This window comes from Barbus barbus (genome assembly GCF_936440315.1).
Source record: "Barbus barbus genome assembly, chromosome: 2".
Taxonomy (NCBI): Eukaryota; Metazoa; Chordata; class Actinopteri; order Cypriniformes; family Cyprinidae; genus Barbus; species Barbus barbus.
In genome coordinates this window covers 44,788,073-44,809,568 of record NC_136730.1, presented here as the reverse complement: position 1 = coordinate 44,809,568, position 21,496 = coordinate 44,788,073, and the positions used below count along the sequence as shown (strand labels likewise).

The 21,496-nt window shown below is 37.8% G+C and overlaps 1 protein-coding gene across 1 annotated transcript in view; it reads right to left on the bottom strand.

Moving 5' to 3' along the window:
• The window catches only part of LOC306881726 (solute carrier family 24 member 2), a gene marked incomplete at both ends in the record, with an annotated part of 39,311 nt that extends 22,397 nt beyond the window's left edge, over nucleotides 1–16,914 (bottom strand). Inside the window, one exon of the mRNA XM_079435963.1 lies at nucleotides 16,075–16,914. Within this exon, the coding sequence (XP_079292089.1) occupies nucleotides 16,075–16,914 (840 nt within the window). The remainder of the gene's footprint in view (nucleotides 1–16,074) is intronic.
• Nucleotides 16,915–21,496: the final 4,582 nt, after the last annotated feature.

Here is a 21,496-nt window from a genome sequence, read left to right as displayed (position 1 = left end):
ACTGCAATTTAAATCTATTTGCATTCAGAGAGTTGAGAACAATAAAGTATTTTTTTTATTTTTAATCTATTATCTTCATCAAATTTCCAATATAATTCCACATATCTAAACAATCAGACAAATAAATGGTTAAATGCATGAATAAAAGCATAAATTAATACATTCATAAATATATGGATAACTGTGTAAATGCATAAATAAATGCATACATGCACAAATAATAATAAAAAAATAAAATAAATGCAAAAATCGATCACTGAAAAAAATAGATAAAGTCATAAAGAAAAAAATAAACAGATACATTCATAAATAAACGAATAACTGCATAAATACATAAATGCATAAAAAATAATAAAATAGATAAATGCATAAATGCACAAATTAATGCATAAATAAATAAATGCATAAATAAATAAATAAATCTGAAGCCTCCCCCACTCGCTAATTACTGACCCAATTTTCTGCAAGCAGAACTAATTACAAAAGCAGCCACTTTCATCATCTTCAGGGGATTTCAGAACAAATCACAAAGGAGCCAAATCATCAATCTCCAACATTTAATGCATAAAAATGAAAGCCGCCTCATTTAAGTGAAGGATCCCAAAATAAGCCACTAAGAGAAAAATGTCTGCATGTCTCTGTAATCAACAAAACACCAAATCACTGCTCCAGCTATAACACCAGTTTGTGTTGGTAAATGTAATGTGTAACCGAAAGGCCTATTAACTAGACAAAAGGTGCAGCTGTGCTCAGGGACTTTAACTAAATGTAGTTACGTTTTCTCTAAGCGGCTCAGAGCAAGATTTGAAGATGAGAATCAAAAGTGAAGCTGATAATAAGAGCTGAGCTGACTGATTGGAGGCATTACAGATTGAAGATTAAGCCTATTACTTAAAAGCATCTTGCAAAAAAAACACTGACATCAATTGTACGCTACATATTAAATAAGATTTCAGCAGTAATTACATAGGGTCAATTTCATATTGACTAAGGAGTCATGATGTGGGAGTGACTCTGTGTGTGTGTGTGTGTGTGTGTGTGTCAGGGTCACCTTGGATATGGAATGAGGGCCAACAAAACAGAATTGGCGAAGGTTGTGATTATGATCGCAGGCTGCTGAATGAACATTTATAGAGTAAATTCAGTCATTATGATAATTAGCCTTTCACAAGCCTCATCATAGAGACTGATTGCAATCAGACCTGCTTTACACTGTGACCACTGTATGTACACACACACACATATACATATTCACATTTATTCACTAAAAATACTATATTATACTCGCTCCCACTTTATATTAGGTGGCCTTAACTACTGTGTACTTACATTTAAATTAATAATTTGGTACAATGCACTTATTGTGTACATACACGTTTACTTATATTTTTTAAAATACCTTTATGTAAGTACATACTGTTGACCCATCCCTTACACCCTTAAACCTACCCGTACCACCCTAACCTTACCTGTATCCCACCCCAGTTGCAGAAAAAGAGTTTTGCAATACAATATGAACACAATAAATACATTGTACATATTTTATTTTATGTAAGTACATAGTAACTCTGATGATTCATCAAAATAGGAATGTAAGAACTTATTTAAATATTTAAAATACTTAAAATGCTTTTAATGTTTAAATTTCCATCCAAACGTCTGTAGCCACTAATTTAAGAATTTTTATTGTTTTGTGCATTCAAAAATCATATTATAGGCATGACTTTTTTTTTTTTTTTTTTTGCATTACAGATATTATGAGCATAACGTTCTAAGTGAATTTAATGAATTAATACATTTAATATTTGTTTTCTTCATCACAAATTACAAAATGCTTAACTGAGTGAATTATTTTTCATTACAAATCATACTATGAACACAATACTATGAATTAATTTAAGAAATTAACACAATTTAATACATATTTTCTCCGTTACATCATATTATGAGCATAACTATCTGAGTGAACTGAAAAATGCACATGAATCTCTTTATATTTGGTATGTCTGCCTTTTATTTTCATGACAATATTTAGAATTTTCCTGAAGATTTTGAAATTTGTTGAATGTCAAGTCCTTTAAAAAACACTAATACCCTAATGATTTAAACCATCATGATGTTGCTTATTTTATATTGTCAGAACATTGTTTCAAATGCATTGTGCAAATTCACCCAGCAACAGCAAGTATTTCTCCAGCTGCAATCCCACAGCAGCAGTATCATATGATGCTTCAGTAAGGAAAGTTCTGCATCTCTGCTCTGCCTTCAACATTAGCTAATTCCCTAATCTTTTAAAATAGCTTTGATCGATTGAGCCTCGGGTTTCTGCCTGCAGCTCCTCACCTTCAGTCCTCGTCATGACTGACCTTGCCGCTCAGGATCAAAAACAGGATCTCCTTACATACATACACATGTAATTACGCATTCACACAGCGGCTGACTGAGGGATAGGAACACCGCACCCCTTATAGTATGGGATATTATATTGTAGGAATGATGTCCATGTTTAATTGATCTAGATTGTTTTTACTCATTATGTTGTCTATGAAATGCATGATAGTGGAAATTTCTCTGGCGTAAAAGCACTTTCAACAAATAGTGCACATTTAAATGTCTCTTTACTTAAAAGCATTAGAGGCACAAATGAAGACTATTAGATTTGTTAGAAATTACTCGGAAGACTCTTGACCTTCCTCGCTGTAATCAGCATTGTGTCCCATATTGCATGCAACCCTATTAACAGTCAATGTCAATATGAAGTCGATAAGACACAGAAACTATGACTGACTTCCGTATTGTGACGTATGTTTGAGTGAAACTGCTTATCAAACAAGAAAAAAGCAGGGCAGGACTTGATATTATCCATCAGTTATTGATTAGATTGTGAAATGTGAGCACTGCACACCAGAATAGAGGCAGATCTGAATGCACTGTTAGCGGAAAGAAGTGAGTGATATATATATATATACACAAAATGCATGGATAAATCATTCACAGTAAGACCAGCAAAATGCATTTAGAATTTATTTTCACTCTTAAAAAAAACTTTTTTTAAAAAAGTAATATTCCTTAAAATTGTGACAATCAAGGAGACATTTAAATCTATGTTACTCAAGCCTTTGCAAAAAAAAAGGACAAATGTGACCCTGGACCACAAAACCAGTCTTAAGACTGTCTTAAACCAGTCAATTTTTCAAAATTGAGATTTATGCATCATCTGAAGGCTGAATAAATAATCTTTCCATTGATGTATGGTTTGTTATGATAGGACAATATTTGGCTGAGATACAACTATTTGAAAATCTGGAATCTGAGGGTGCAAAAAAAAACAAAATATTGAGAAAATCACCTTTAAAGTTGTTCAAATGAAGTTCTTAGCAATGCATATTACTAATCAAAAAATAAGTTTTGATTAAGGTAAGAAATTTACCAAATTTCTTCATGGAACATGATCTTTACTTAATATCCTAATGATTTTTGGCATAAAAGTAAAATCTATAATTTTGACCCACACAATGTATTTTTGGCTATTGCTACAAATATACCCCAGCGACTTCAGACTGGTTTTGTGCTCCAGGGTCACAAATATGCAAAACAAAACAAACAAACAAAAAACTTTCACATCAGCCTCAAATTAATGTAATCAATGTATGCTGATTGACAGCATGAAATATTACTAAACCTGACCGAACAAATCTCATCTTTTTTCTTCTTTTTTTCATGGATGCAGCATTGCAGTAATCTATGTTTATTTAAGAGAGAGATTGATATGCATCTCTATTTCACATTAACATTTACTATTCAGACACTCTTCTAATGCTGATGAGCGCTGATATCAGCACAATGATCTGGAGGCGTGGTAATTAAGTCCACAGACAACGGTGAACACACACACACACTTGAGCAACAGATGCAATGGTGAATTAAGGGTCTTTGTGTGGTTACAGGGTCAAGCTTTCAGTGGTCTCATATGGACAGGAAGTGTTATTTTTAACATTTATGGGGTAATAGCATCAAGACCCCTTAGTCCCTGATATACGGTAAACACTGAAACGTAAATCATCCAAAGCTTAAACTCAATCCTGCTCCTATCCTAAACTGAGACAACCAGAGACCATATTTGTCTGTAAACTCAAATTATTAATAAACCAGACGTTCAGTTTCGAACAACAGTTTCTGTCAGCTGTGGCCAGTAAATCTTGATGTGATGTGGTGTTCCCCTAGGCTTTATGCTTGGACCGCTCTAACTCTTCACTAAATAATATCAAATAAACAGTTTTTCATTTAATCAAGGAAGTTAATAAATAAAAGTGATTTTCACAGTTGGAAGAGAACCATTCAGAAGAGCTAAAACACAAGTTTTTATTTATTTATTCAATTTTGCGATGTCACGATGCAATTTTTTTTAACAGTGTGGTGCATTTTACTACTGCATACAGCACGTGTTTTCCAAAATTATTAGCATTCAAATCTATATAATATATACAAATATGTACACATATTCACAATGACTGATGGATGGATGGACATAAAAGAAAAAAATAATAATTAAATTATTTTTTTCAGAGGAAAGCATTTTAAATAAATGATTATAATAATAAAAATAATAATATAAAAAAATGAAGTACATTTGCCAGAACCATCCTTTTCTGGTATAAAAGCCTGGATTCTGCTGGTTAATGTGGTACTAAAACACGACCTTAAAATCTGTAGTTAAGGCTAATCATGACCTACAGTATCTGCCCACCCACATGGACCCAGGTGTCACAAGCTCTCTCGCAAATATGAGAAGAGACAGATCAAAGCTAGTTAATAAAGATATTAGAGAGAATAAAAAATGATCACAAAATCCCCAGCAAACGCATCGCAGTCATTAAATGAGAAGCATTTGATATTTGGATCATTTACTCAGCCTCATGTTGTTCTGGTCTCATGTCACTTTCTCTATCCCACTAAACAAAAAATAAAGACGTTAAGCATAATACCCAAGCTGCTCTTTTTGAGGGAATACATGATTTAGGATGGCAAGCTATTGAAAGTAATTAAAAGCAGTCCTTATGACTTCTTTCAAGTCTTCTAAAGCAATCAACACTTTTGTGTGAAGAACAGCTAAAATGTGTGTTTTTGAGTGGGAAGCGTAAAAATCAAAGGCCGTATATATGTGAGGATTACCAGATAGAGATGAATTCTCTGATGTTTGAGCAACAGGAAGTGGAAATGAAGATCTTTCTGCAGCTACATGCAAAAAATTTATACAAGTGTATATAACAGGCATTCAGAAAAGTGTGAAAATCCTCTTTTAAATCTAGAAAGCATTTTAACAAGCCTTGCAAGTAACAAAATTATATATATAATTATTATTATTTTTTTTCCCCTGGGCATTTGGGTAACACACGGACATCAAACTCTGCTGGAATCAATTGTAAGGCAGATCTCTTGTGATTTAGTGCTATATAAAGCCAAGCTCACTGAAGTTTGCTGCCCGAAGGCATCTCACGGCAATGGGGCGCATTTTTAAGACAATGTCAGGATAAAAATAATCCAACTTTTGACATGCACTGAAGTGGATCAATGACGGTTTTAAAATAATGGACTAGCTAGATGATTCTGGCAGTGGGACCAGCATATTTACAAAATTATACACATTTAAGGACGAGGGTGCAGAAGAAATAATACAAAACAGATCCGGTAGTGTCTGAAGAACTCATTTTACTAAAGCGATACTGTCTAACAGTGGATAAAAATGGATTTCTTTCTAAGAGCTGAAACAATTCATGGTGCTTGAACAGTTTACAGGTAATTTAATAGAACATAAAGTGATCGTGTCCAATCAGATGTTTGTACAGAACGTAAGTATGATCAGTTATGATTATATGCTGACTAAAGGCAAATAAAGATGCCTGTAACCATAATTACACCACAGACTTCATTGACACCTTGTGTTTACCAAGTTAAATACAGATTTACCAGGCAGCTTTTGGAGGTCATACCTCCAAAACTAATTTCCACATCTTGTCACAACAAGGTAAGACTAAATCCTTGGGGATAATCGGAGTGTCAGTAACAAATCTCACAGAAAGGTCCTGAACCAGTACAGAACAGAAGACTCTCTAAATTCCCTGCATATGACCGCATTTCACTGCAAAACACCCACACAAAACACACTGCAAATCAGCCTCGCTCTCACTTTCTCAAACCTGAAAAGAACCTACTGAGTTCTGCAGATGATACATGCTGCCAAAAAGGATGCCTTTGTCTCACTGTAAAAGATTTCTAGACTGTAAAATATCTCAACATTCTTACAACAAGATCAGTTTCATAAAATCGATAATAAAGTTCTGGAAATATAGGCTACAGTATCTTGTATCCCCTTAGAAATGTGTATAATAAGCAATAATGTATCAAAATAAAGAAAAAATATAGATTTATATAGTACTTTTCACAATTCACATTCACAAATGATGTTAATGTTTATGATATCTCAATATATTCATGCCTTATACCGTAGTTGCATTTATTGATTATAGCTGTATGATAATATAGTTACATTTTTCCATGAGACAAGCAATCAAGCATTTGAGATCTGCTATATTACATTAATTAAAACAATTAATAATATATTTTCTGCAAAGAAGCATAAAATTATGTTTAGCTAATTAGCCAACATTTCATGAACTTTTACAGTTCATCATCCACATTTATGAAACATTTAGTTAGAACTGCAAATGACAATAATTTAATAAGACTGACAGAAGGCGAGTTATTTCTACTTTCATCCATCCTACATCTTAAAATATTAATAAGGTTGATGCTTAAACTGACAGTGTTACAGTCTCCCCTACATGGTAGCTTTGTAAATTAGGCTATACATTACCCATGTTACAAAGAAATATCAACATTAATGCAGTTTACATTTTGAGCGATGACTCATGAAATCTAGAGTGCTAGCAATAAGAGCAATAATGCAAAGTAAAATAAAACTTAACATAAACAGATTTTTGTAACTGAAAGTGAACAAGAGCGTGGTAGCACAGAAATCAGTCAGTATTAAACAATGGATTTAGCAATAAAATATTTGATGAACCGTTCTTCCTGTTTGCTATGATTACAGGAATTGGTACAATATCGACATTTTAAAATATGGTTTAAAAAAAGTTAACAAAAAATGTCATCATGCCTGACAATTTGATGCAAGATACCTGCCAATCTCTCACTAAACAATGGTTTCCAATCTTAATGTTAAATAAGTTACATTCAGTTTTTGTTCCTGCAGCTTACCTTAAAGGCAAGGTAAGCAATTTTACCAAAAAACGTTTTAGAAAATTCAGTCGGGGCCGAGTACCAAAACAAACTTGTAGCCAATCAGCAGTAAGAGGCGTGTCTACTCATGACATGGAGGAGAGCGTGTTCAGTGAACAGACGAGCCGAGCGACAGAAAGATAGAGATGGTGGATAAAAAAACAAAAGAGGAAAACGTCTGCGGAATGATATGGCAAGAAGTAGGACCCGTGTAAATATCAGATCAGCTTTCCAGCGCTGGAGAGAACTCAAAGAGCGGAAGGGTTGCTTTGTTGCTGCGATCGGACGCTGAGGTTGCTTTGTTTCTTTGTTTCTTTCTGATAGATGAGTAACACCGTGTCTACAACAGCTAAACAGCTAAAGCCTGCCTACACTGGAGGCATGTATTTCAGTCGAGAATGTAGTTGTTTAAAACTCAAATCTGCGGTTTATTTATAAAAACAGCGCCTATTTGAAAATGTGCTTCGCCGATTTCGGAGCCGTGAGCTCCAGGCGATCACTAGGCGCTCAGTGCTCCTGTATCCCACTGAGAGGAGCATAACCTCGGCTAGTCCTTAGTCCTTCTGACATTTGCCGCTGGCCCTGATGTCTCTGTAGTGGATAAACATAAGATATAATTCGTTTTGGGTAACGAGTCTAACTCGTGGAGTCCGAACTACCGAGGATGCAAGTCCGAAATTTGTGTACTTGGTGTTGATAAAAACGCGCAGACCTAACATTAAGTCAGCAGACTTCAAATATCAACATTGGCTTGCAGAAATCGCTTTCCCTGCCTTTAAGCCTTACAATGCTTAGAAATACTATAGAAATACTTAATTGAACTACAACATTAATTTTCAAACGTTACAGAGTTCAAAAGTCACCGAGTTGGCATCAAAGACCACCGAGTGAGGCAGCATTTATGTTTCTGGCACTACAATCACATGGCCTTGAAGTCATGTTACACCGCTGTTAAAACACGGTAAGAACATCTTCCTAGAGCACCAGCGTGTTTTTCCTTCCCTTTTGTTAGGCTGTTTTTCTCAAACGCTTCACCTCACTTCATATCACCATAGAGACCTGTTTGGTGTCAAAGCAATTAGCGTTGAAGAAAGACAGCGGTGGCCATCCTTGACACATCAGCCTAAGCTAATGGCGCAGTGAGATACATCTGTTCTACTGTACTTATTACATCTCTAATATTATGTTTTTGACATCAACATACAGAGATTCACAAGCTCCAGATGAAGCTTTCTAACCCTGTATGACTCCTGCCCACTTAATCCCCATATCTGAAACACAACAGCAGATCCAAGCAGAGGGCCGAAGAGCCTTTGAGATTTCCAAAGATGTTTTCTTCCTTTCTAAAGGACACAATTTGTTCAGCTTAACACAGCAGGACTTCACATTGTTTAATCCATTGTGAACAGAATGAGACAATGAGCATGACTCCACAATCCAACAATCCCCTACCGCTGAGATCGAGCAGTGCAAGACTTAATCCATCTTCACTTACAACAGTGGCAGTGTAGGTATTCTTTGGGCTGAAATCTCAAAGAAAATGGCTGAGGGATAAAAGAAATCTTCTAAATTTGATATTGGTGATTGTGATCAGCATAAACCAGCTACAGCAGCAATATGGCTGCTGAACAAAAGAACTAAAAATACATATAAGCATTTTTGTCATGAATAAAGATTTGAATGAAAAGTAATCATTTGTTTTATGTTATACTCAATCGTGTGTTCATATTTATGTCTGATCAGGGCGATAACCACCATAGACATCGAGGGGGGCTAGTCAAATATTGAAAGCTGCATGTATGCACGTCTGTGCATCTCTCTTTATGAATGAGTTTACTTCAAAACAGTGATTTTATCCTCTCGTTGCTGGAAAATATAATATAGCAATTCATTCTTTAAACTATGTTATTAATAAAAGTCGTAGGGCAGCATTGACAAGTTTTATTTGCTCCTGGATGTGTGAGCAGTGCGATCTTTCATGTGTGTGTGTGTGTGTGTGTGTGTGTGTGTGTGTCAGTAAGCAGCGCATATAGAACGGTATGTCTCTACACTCTTAAAAATAAAGGTGCTTCAAAAGGTTCTTCAAGCGATGCCATAGAAGAACCATTTCTGGTTCCACAAAGAATCATTCAGTCAAAGGTTCTCTAAAGAACCATCTCTTTCTTACCTTTTTATAATCTGAAGAACCTTCTTTCACCACAAATAACCTTTTGTGAAACAGAAATGTTCTTCAGATGTTAAAGATTCTTTATGGCCCCCTTTAGATAAAAATGTTCTTCTATGGCATCTTGAAGCAACTTTATTTTTAAGAGTGTAATGCACACCGGCGCACCAGTATATGTGTATTTCCAGATGATGTGTGACGGTATAGTAGTGGTATTCCCATTTCTTAGGGGACTATTTTCACCCCTACCCCTTGACACTCTGTTTCAAGGAACAAGGAGTAGGGGTAGGTGAATGGGTATAAAATAGAATTGGGATTGAGCCATAGTTTTGAAAACAGTTCCTTGCACGTAAAATAACAGGGACATACATAATACTATTCTCCTTTAAGATCTTGAGCTGCTAACACAAAGGTTGCAGGTTTCAAGATTTTTTTAATAGTTGACCAAACATTACAATCCTGTGGGAGTAACTGCTGTTCAGGCCATGTAATGAACCAGCAGTATCTGCAAGGATGTGATTGCAATTAACTGCAGCATTGATCCCGAAAGCAGTTTGCTGAATCTGTGGATGTTTTGAGTTAAATGTGGAAACGGCAAGAATTTGTGCAGACTGCTCAAATGTATCTGATTAGATACGCCCTAATCAATGGGCAAGCAAAAACTTGTTCTTACTTGGGTGGTTGCATGTCAAATCAAACAAATATCAAAAACTACCCCAGCTCAAATATTTCATTTTGCAATTTATTATTTTTTTTTTTCTGAAAATAGGATAGTGATGAAAGCAAAAATATTAAATCATGAATGCATATATACTGAGCAATACACTATTTTGTAGAGGGGGGGTCAAAATTAAAATGTTCACCTAAGATTCAGAGCCAAATTACAATCTTTCCCTTTGACACGTTCATTTTAAGGCCCTGTATGGTTTGGTTCAATAGATATGGGAATTGCAGTATAGCCCCAGGAGCAAACTATTAAAATGTACTCATTTCTAATGGTCAAAAAACAAATGTGGGTCACTTTGCAAAAACATGATACTTCTTTCCTTTTAAAGAGTAATGTCTGAAGAACAAATAAAGTTGAAACTAGAGATATATATTGTTTTATTCTGTCAAAACAACTGCATTGAACATACCTGTCTGAGTGCCATAAATATTCTTTTTTCCAAAGTTTCTGTGCCTATAACTCAAGAAGTGTTAAAGATATCACAATGTGCTTTTAGATTCTAGTCCTTCATAAACTTTTCTTTCAGAATCTTTATTTGCAAGGGCCTAGATCGTTCAGTCCCAAAGATATGGGGATCTCAATGAAGCTCCATTTTCAGATAGTTGAATATTACCCATTTTCAGTGGTTGAAAACCACGTTGGTCAAGTTATGGAGCTGATACTACTCACATTTAAATTAGAATGACTGAAGAATAAATAATGTTGAAATTAGAAATGCATCTTGTTTCCCAATTTTATTGGACACAAAAGTAATTAAAATGAACAATTTGAGCTGGGGACCTCTGTCAACCAAACACCCAGCTGCTACTTTGTTTCTGGAAACAGTCTCATTTTAGATTAACAGAAAAGATACTTCTTGGATTGTTTGCAAGTAGCACAATTCTTCTGTAGGTTTGCAAGAATATTTTTGGGATTAATGAAGCAACACGCAAAGCAGATATGTTCAAGTTTTTTTGGAAATTGTGAATCTTCTTGATGGGGTTGATGATGCTTTGAAAGCTGCAGGGGTTAGGGATTAGGCTCAAGGTTAAACTGCGGTATTAGATCATGTTTATTGATAGTCCAGGCCTGGTTGCAGTAGCAGAGAGAAATGGATTATGGTACATAAAGCCTGCAGGATTATTTCAGATGCATCCATGACTGCTGCATCACAAATGAAGAGCTTATGCCTTCATGAACAACCAAAATAAAGAGAACTGCAGGAAAACTATATCCACAGTCATGCATGAACATGTGCATCCCATAAAGACAACATCAGCCTGTTGCCTGGCAACATTTGAGGGCTAATTCATGTCCAGTATTGTGTGTTTAGAATATATATGACTCTTCATCATCCTCATGAACTCATAACGAGGATCTCTCAATTCAATCCTGACCTGTCCTCCTTCAAACCCCACTATCCAGCAAAATAACCTTTCAATCCCTGAGCTCTTCTGTTGTCATGGTTTGTATCACTGTGTGGTCTGAAAAAAAGACTGATTACATGCTTTCTATTATAAAAGTGTTACTGGTGATTGTTTAAGTCTGTACTTAATAGCATGAGGGGGAGTCAAATAGTAGCAACAACAAACAAATGCAGGACAGAATATTATAAGCCCTATTTCTGATGGTGTGCTTTGTGACGGGCATGTTTTGTTAACACATGCTACAAACCAAAGAATACTATACTATACTAATCTTATAATATTGGCATCTCCCAAATAATGCACTTGATGTGGACTTACGTTGTCTTAGACTTCATGGAAATGCATGGTAACCCTTTATTTTAGGGTCTCTTAACTAGTTGCTTATTAGCATGCATATTACTAGAATATTAGGCATTTATTAGTAGTAATTAAGCACATATTAATGCCTTGTTCTGCATGACCTTACTCTACATCCCTAATCCTACCCAATACCTAAACTTAACAACTACCTTACTAACTATTAATAAGCAGCAAATTAGGAATTTATTGAGGGAAACGTCGAAGTCAATAGTGAATAAGTGCTCCCTATTCTGTTACCAAATGCATGAGTGAAGACCACATCAAGTGCACCATTTGGGATGGGCCCTTGGTATGAGATTAGTATAGGAGGGGGTTTTCCTGGAAATTCAACTTCCTGCAAAGTTAAAACCCTAATCAATTTTCAAATGCACTTTTACCAGCTAATTAAGTTCTTCAGGAACACCTGATAATTGCAAACAGGTGTGTTAAAGCTGGAAGTGAAATCTGCAGGAAGGCAGGTCTACAGTTCAGTTCCCCAACCCTGCTCCTGGAGGCACCCAACAGTACACATTCTGAACACTGTCTCCTTTATCTGACCCATCCATTTCTTGGATCCAAATGGATCCAAGACCAAGACCGTTAAGAGCTGGTCTATGTGGTAATACAGTATATTGGGCAGGACATTCAAATGCTCGACTATCATTCATCAATCTCAAATAGGGCTTATCATCTGAAATATGTAAGTACTAGCAACTTTACATGGCCGCTCAATCTAATGTTAACCTACAGTAGGAAAATTTGCGCTATTGAAGTTGAAGCTGAACAGCAGCACGCTCACTGCAGGACAGATGGAGGCGCCGGTGCGCTCACTTGCTCTTAAAATACTCTGTCATTTTTGCTCATACAGATGAGAGTAATACATCTTTCAAGACACCACGTTTATTTCTGTACACTCACAATAACAACAAAACGTGCTTTTGTAAAATAATGAAAGCAAACAGGATTTCTGCCGTCTCGGTCTCTGTGAACTTGAGCGCAAATCTCCATGTATATCTTTGCCTTACATACATTAAAAATATATCTATAGAGAGTGAAATGTCTACTTTAAAATGAAGCAATTCAACAAATGTTCAACAAATGTTCTCCGATTATGTAATCCATATGAAACATGCATACAGGCGCATGCTCTACGACGGAGATGACGAGTCAGTGTCACCGACTTCATCTCTTAAACCGAAAAATGGATCCAAGACCAAGATGGCGCCGATGATGGCAGCTATTGTGCGTTGTTCTTCAGTGTTTGCACCGTTTTTTTTTTGCTTTTCCTGTTTTTTGTTTTTCAAATACAATCAGTTTTACGAGGGATGACCTGCTGAACATTCGGCAGAACACACCACAAAATCTTTTACCAGATTTTGATTTTTCGGACGTTTTGCGGGACATTGTAGTTGGTGGAGCCGTAGCTCTGGTCAAACGCTACAGGAGGCGCAGGCGGCGGGGGAAGAGAGCCGGAGCGCTCGTGAAGCTTCGTTTTGAACGATCACCCCACACCCGCCCTGAACACCTCTCCACACAACCATTCACACCTCCAGCAACCCCTCTCTCCCCCACACCTACGATTCAAATCAGCGAAGAAGATGTGTGCCAGGTCTTCAGGAAGAACAAGAGAAGGAAGGTACCAGGCCCAGATGGTGTGTCACCAGCCTGCCTAAAAACCTGTGCCGATCAGCTGGCCCCCATATTCACACAGATCTTCAACAGAGCACTTGAGCTGTGTGAAGTCCCCTCATGCTTCAAACGCTCCACCATCATCCCCATCCCAAAGAAACCCAAAATTACTGGACTTAATGACTACAGACCTGTGGCCCTAACGTCTGTAGCCATGGAATCATTTGAAAGAGTGGTTTTGGCTTATCTGAAGGACATCACTGGACCCTTACTGGACCCCCTGCAGTTTGCCTACAGAGCAAACAGGTCTGTGGATGATGCAGTCAACATGGGACTGCACTTCATCCTGCAGCATCTGGACAGACCAGGGACTTATGTGAGGATCCTGTTTGTGGACTTCAGCTCCGCTTTTAAGACCATCATCCCAGACACCCTTCAGAATAAACTAACCCAGCACTCCGTCCCCACCTTTGTCTGTCAGTGGATCAACAGCTTCCTGACAGACAGACAGCAGCTAGTAAAGCTTGGTAAATTCACATCCAGCACTCGTACCATCAGCACTGGAGCTCCTCAGGGCTGTGTTCTCTCCCCTCTGCTCTTCTCCCTCTACACCAACGACTGCACCTCTAAAGACCCCTCTGTCAAGCTCCTGAAGTTCGCAGATGACACCACACTGATTGGCCTCATCCAGGACGGTGAGGAGTCTGCTTACAGACAGGAGGTTAAGGAGCTGACTGTCTGGTGCAGTCTTAACAACCTGGAGCTTAACACGCTCAAAACTGTGGAGATGGTAGTGGACTTCAGGAGAAACCCCCCTGCTCTCCCCCCACTCACCATCATGAACAGCACTGTGACTGCAGTGGAGTCATTCAGATTCCTGGGCACCACCATCTCTCAGGCCCTGAAGTGGGATATTCACATAGACTCCATTGTCAGGAAGGCCCAGCAGAAGTTGTACTTTCTTCGCCAGCTGAGGAAGTTCAACCTGCCACAGGAGCTGCTGAAACAGTTCTACTCCGCCATCATTGAATCCATCCTCTGCACTTCTATAACTGTCTGGTTCAGCTCAGCTACCAAATCTGACCTCAGAAGACTACGGAGGGTAGTCCGGACTACTGAGCGAATCATTGGCACAACCCTCCCCACTCTCCAAGAACTGTACTTATCCAGAGTGAGCAAAAGGGCTGGTAAAATCACTCTGGACCCCTCACACCCAGCACATTCCCTCTTTGAACTGCTACTGTCTGGTCAACGCTACAGAGCTCTGTGCACCAGAACGACCAGACACAGGAACAGTTTCTTCCCTCAGGCAATCCATCTCATGAACACTCAACAATAAACGTGGAACACACAACTATAATACACTATCCATTCACCACACTCACTAATTTTATTTTCTCATTTCTAATTTGCACATACTTGACCTGTACATACATAGTCGTCTATATTATATATTGTGTTTTTGCTGCTTTGTACATTGCCTATTTGGTTATTGTTGTTATTATTTTATTATCTGTGTAATCTTTAATCTTTGGTGTATGGTACAGCTCCGGTTATCCATATACAGCGTCGGTGATTTTGTCCTCTATTGTTGTTTTGATTTCTGCCTCCGCTCGTAATCACGTCACTACTAGAGCAAGCTCCTGATTGGTTAACGCGGCGCGAATATCCGCCAAAGTTCAGATTTTTGAACTTGCTCGATTCGTGCGAATCGCGCCGCAGGATGTCTATTCGCGTCTTTGCATTGACTTAACATGTAAATCACTCGCGCTTAACGCTTCATTCTGGTGTGAAAGGGTTTTTACATGTGCAAAAGAAGAACTTTTTTAATATTATAAACAAACAAGCAAGCCCAGCCCAGATTTAAAAGTAACTCAAAAGTAACATATTTCATTACTTTCCATAAAAAACACATGATGTAATTGTTACTTTCATAGGGAGTAACACAATATTGTAATGCATTACTTTTAAAAGTAACTTTCACAAAACTGGTCCCAATACTGCAGCAATACTCTTTACAATCAGACCAAAAACCAAGTGTGACCCATGGAGCACAAAACCATTCATCAGTAGCACAGGTACATTTGTAGCAATAGCCAACAATACATTGTATGGGTCAAAATTATCCATTTTCTTTTTTTGCCAAAAATCATCAGGATATTAAGTAATGATCATGTTCCATTTGGTACATGACCTACAGTAAATATATCAAAACTTCATTTTTGATTAGTAATATGCATTGCTAAGAACTTCATTTGGAAAACTTTAAAGGCGATTTTCTCAATATTTAGATTTTTTTTGTTTGCACCCTCAGATTCAAGATTTTCTAATAGTTGTATCTCTGCCAAATATTGTCCTATCCTAACAAATCAATGGAAAGATTATTTATTCAACTTTCATATGATTCATATTTGTGGTCCAGGGTTACAAATTAGTTCTCAACCAGTCCAAAACTCAAATGGGGGTCCGCTAACTCTACTAGAGTTGGACATTAAGAGGAAGGAACTCACCTTTGGTTGGGCCTCCACTTCCACCACCTGGTTTCTGTAAATGATGCCCTTGACAAAAGACTCTACATTCCCATTGAACTTCATGAAGACCACATAGGTGGCATAGGTCAGCAGCAGACTGATACTCTCCCAGTGTGTGATGTAGTTATCCAGGAAGAAAATGATGAGCATAATGAGGCCGACAATGTAAAAGAAGACGTCCCTAAACAGAGGCCACCACGTTAGGTTCAGGATCTCTTTGGAGAAGACGGCACACATTCCGATGACGAACAAGATGTTGAATACAGCGGAGCCGACGATGGTTCCGATGCCCACGTTACTATGGGAAATGAATACGCCGATGACGGAGGTGAAGAGCTCAGGAGCCGAGCCCCCGGCCGCCATAAAGGTGGCTCCAGCCACGTCATCAGAGATCTTGAATTTCTCTGTGATGACCGTGAGCGCGGGGACAAAAAAGTCGTCGCAGACGATGGCGAGAGCGATGAACATGTAGATCATGCCAAACATGTGTAACACGACAGCACCGTGCCGCCGTTCCTCCAAACTGAACAGGTCAGTCGGATAGTCCCCCTGACTCTCGTTTGACTCCGCGGACGAGCGCATGGCTATGGGTGTGTCCTCCGAGACGTTACTATGGTAACCCAGGTGTGTGGAGAGCAGTGTCCTGTGTGGGGCGTAGCTCTGTAGCCCCTCCCAGTGAGCAGTAGCTCGCCATGACAAGGCCACTGCACTTATTGCTATGAGACTAACGAGGAGGCCAAGCACCCGCGCAGGCCTAAGTTTCTTCCAGGAGCGCTGACGGACGCAGACAATCGGATGGCGCTGGATGTCAGAGGCCATGGTCATTCTCTCTGCTTTAACGCTCTCTCGTTACGCTACAGTGGGTTTAGCACATGCTGAGAATGCTACTTGTGCAGTAAATCCAGATGTCGTTCAGCACACCGGAGGCTTCCTCATATTAGCCTGAGAACAATAATCAGAGAGAGAGAGAGAGAGAGAGAGAGAGAGGGCAGGGTCGGGGGTTAATCACACACCACACAAAACTGATGAGATCTATGCTGCCAGGTCAGGTGTGTCTGTGCGTGTGAATCTGTGAGCATCTGCGATTGCTGACTTGTTCTTGCTCTTAGCTGCGTCTGCATTTTCAAGGTCACAGTGAAACGGCACAATGTCAGAAGCATGTCTGGATCCCTCTCATGCCCGACGCAGCACCACAAATAAGAGCTCAAAACCATTCACACTGATGCTACTGATAAATCTGACTGCCACAAAAACAAATTCTTTTCATTTGGACTCGTTACTGTCTTTAAAAAAAATGAAGAATGGAACTTTCATAGTCTACTTTAAGATCTATGTCACAACACTTATAAAAGTCATCTTTTCCTCACTAGATAAACAGAAATACCAGAACGAACAAATGAACGGCAGCTGTGTAGTTTGATTTTTTATTTTTTTTAAAGGTTGTTCATTCACATGTATGCATACTGTAGTATATTGGTATATTAAATACATTTACCCCATATATTGCATTGAGGCATTTATGCTTAAAGCTGATCAAATAAAGTGCTAAAAACATCCAGCAACAATGTAGTAGCAGAAAGATCTGCAGTACAGAAACTAGACGTGTTGGGTCATTTGGTAAGATATTAGCTCTTCTCCTAGTCTTTATCTTTATTTATTTGTTATTTTTGTACGTATATGTTGTTTCTTGTAATTGCAATATAGTGGGAAATATGAGTATGAATATTAATTTGTTATTTTGTAAATGTCTGATATTTTGACTTGCTGGTTAATGAAATGAATATGTGCATGTCTCTAAAGCCTTTACTCATGCTAGTGGCGTTGTTTTTATCTCTCTCTCCCAGTGATTTGTAATTTCAGGTTGTGAACAGCATCAGTAAATTTCTCCATGCATGGCAATGTCACTTCTAATAATGCTGTCATTTATCATGCTTCTATTAAAGGGGGGTATGGCTGTCTGGCATGAAACAGACCTGTCATTCTCATGATCTCTGAGCTCTGGGACCAAATACTAAAGGACATAAATCTCCAAACATAAAATCACTGAATGATGAATCTGGATCTATGAAGGTGAGTTCTGATCTAATCTGTTTATACTCATGCAATCACTAATGATTGATGCATCATGTGCAATGTAACAATTCCGAACAGTTTAATAAAAGCAAATAAACACATTGATAAAGTCACGGACCGAATGAATGAAAACTATGACTTACATTATGAGCGCGACGCGTGCAGTAGGTTGACAGTCCGCGTGCGTCCTCTCTCGTGCCCTCCAGTTATTCCTCTCCGACTCTGACTCTGACTCTGATGATGATGATGATGTTATTCAGGGGCGGAGCTCAGAGAGCGCATCTCTGTGTCCAGTCCCATGCTTTTATTCCCAGACTTCACCTATGGCGAGGAGCAACGATCAGACTGACCACAGCCCCGCTCTCTCTCTCTTTCTCTCTGTGTGTGTGTGTGTGTGTGTGTGCGCGCGCGCGCTCGCGCAGGTGCCTCAGTGACGTCACGATGGCCAGAGTAGAAGCGTTGCCGTGGTTACAGCTGCCTTTTATTAAAATAAAGTAAAAACAGCAGAAATATTTAATATTTGAAATATATTTAAAAAAATTATGTAAATGGGAATAAATGAAATGAGCATCGTTTTCACTTTAAATAAAAACTAATTAAATAAATTACAATAACTATTTTAAATAGTGATTATTTGTTGTAAGGCATATAGTATAGATAGTAATACATATAAAAAAATTCACATAATAGTGATAAGAAAAACAGAATAGATAGATAGATTTAGGAAGAAATGTGCTTAAGTAGGAGTCATGATATAATTGTGAGCCACTTTCTTCACAGCTTTTCATGAGATTCACCCACAGTCACAGAATGGTTTGACTTTATTTGGTGAACTAAAATCTCTTTCACAAAAAAAAAAAAAAAGCTGTCACTGGGTATGGTACCTTTTAGAAAGGTATATTTGTGCACCTTGTTAACCTCTGAAGAGTGCATATTAGTATCTTGAAGTTACATTTTAGTTTGTATTTCAATTATATTAATATGTTTTGAAAGGATTCCACCACAGTGACAGCTTTTGTACTTTTTTTTTTAAGAGTGTAGCCTACAAGAGAAAGCTGTTAATACTGAGAACATTTCTCTGTTGTAAGGCAAATGCATGGTTGTAATGGAAATCTCTCTCTCTGGATAAACACTCTGCCATTTGTAAAAATAAGGAGTCAGGCTGTATTCATGTGTGGGGTGAGTACATGTATACAGACGGAGAGGAAGGAAAGTCATATCTGTCTCAGATTGAGTCTCCATGTTTACTCTTGTAAAGTAATGGCTGTGTTTACTGACTCTCAGGAGACAGGAGTGTGAAAGCGTTGCTTGTGCTATTGTTTGGGAATGTTGAATCGAGTAATCATGTTTTTTTGTTTGGTTGTTTTTTTCTGGACTGTGCAGATCTATGCAGTGCATTTTTGCTGAATCTATTACAATTGCCCACTCAGAATCCAGAACACTCTCGCCGTCATTAACACACACACACACACACACACACACACACACACATTCCTGCTGTCTCATTAAAAGTCAGGGATTGATGGACACAATCAGAGTGAGTCATGATTTAGTCTGCTTGTGTTAACTCAGCTCTCTCTGTTTATAATGATGCAGCGTCTGTCCTCACTAATGCTCACTGATCTTGGTGCAATATAGTTCTGTTTATTATTATTAGTATTATTACTACTACACTACTACTACTACTATTATTACTGTTATTTTTATTTAATAGGAATAATTTGTAACACCAACAGATTCACAAAATATTATTTTTAGCCAGCCAACTAATAACAGCATCTAAATACTAACAAAAATGTAGAGCCCCAAAAATAATAATTGTATTATTAATCAAACAGTTCACTTGTTCAAAATCAACAAGGCATCAGCAACACTTACTGTAACTTCAAACTCCCACAGTTCAGCAAATAGTTCTGAACTGACCGATAAGCACTTATTTATCATGGACAATACTGATCAACTCACATGCTGTAAAACATATATATGTGTGTGTGTGTGTGTGTGTGTGTTTGTGTTTGTTTTTATATACCGGTGGGGACTTAAACCTGAATACACACAGACTCATGAGGACTTATTGTGTCATGGTGGGGACCTAAATTGAGGGAAAAGAAGCTTATAAATCACACAGAATGACATTTTTGAAAATCTAAAAATGCAAACAGGTTCCTGTGAGGGCTAAGTTTAGGTGGTTGGTGTAGGGCAATAGAGTATACGGTCTGTACAGTAGAAAAACCATTACGCCTATGGAGAGTCCCCACAAGGATAGTGAAACAAGTGTGTGTGTGGAGAATTGTTTTCTACTTTCACGCTTAATATTTCATGTTTAATTCAATGCATGTAATTTCTTTAGAATGGTTTGTGAAATTTAACAAGAATTTTAAATACAAATTTTCAAAATCTTTTATTTTTTTTTTTCTTCGGTGTAGATCTACAATGCATGACCATTAAAATGAAGTGAAAATCTTGTGTTCTGTAATGAAAAGCTGCTCGATGTTGCCACCCAGGGCAGAAGTGTGTCAGAAACACCCAGAGTCCTCGCCTCTTTAACGAGGAGATCGTTTGGCCACAAATTACTAGGATTTATCCAATAAATCGTATTGTGGACAGATCTAAGCTGAATATTTCATGCCTGTAAAATGTGTATTTACTCAAGATTATTTTGGTTGCATTTATAGGCATATATTACAGAAAACTGAGGTGAAATGTATGTATTTGAGGTGCTCTTGTACACTCTAAAAAATGCTGGGTTAAATACAACCCAGCACTGGATAAAATATGGACAAACCCAGCGGTTGGGTTAAACATTTAACTCATCTGTTGGTTGAAAACAACCCAGCATGTGTTCTGTCCAGTATTTACCCAGTACTGGGTTGTATTTTACAGTGTATTTGTCAGGATTTATATTCTTGGAATGCAAAAACAAACAAACAAACAATACATAATGCAATTATTTAATTAATTAGGAAAATACCATATAGCCTATAGGTACATAAAAAGATGGAATCTTTGTAAACCAAATTAATGGAATAAATGTAATATGATACAAGAGAAGTTGATCTGGATGAGCATCACTACTCAGGATTTTCTCCATCATCAAATCTTCCCGCCTGGAGTTTGATGTGCTATTTTATTTATTTGCCTTTGTTGGTCTTTCTATCTTCTGCTTTCAGAGCTTTTCCTCTTCTTCACCCAAACAGGTACTGATACTCCAGGCGTTGTGTCGGCTGGTAAAGCACAGTCATTTTGTCTAATTTGTGATCTTCTAGTCAGCAAACTACACTACTAGCGTGTTTTCAGAGACGGTGTGGCAGCCAATGAGCAGGAGAAT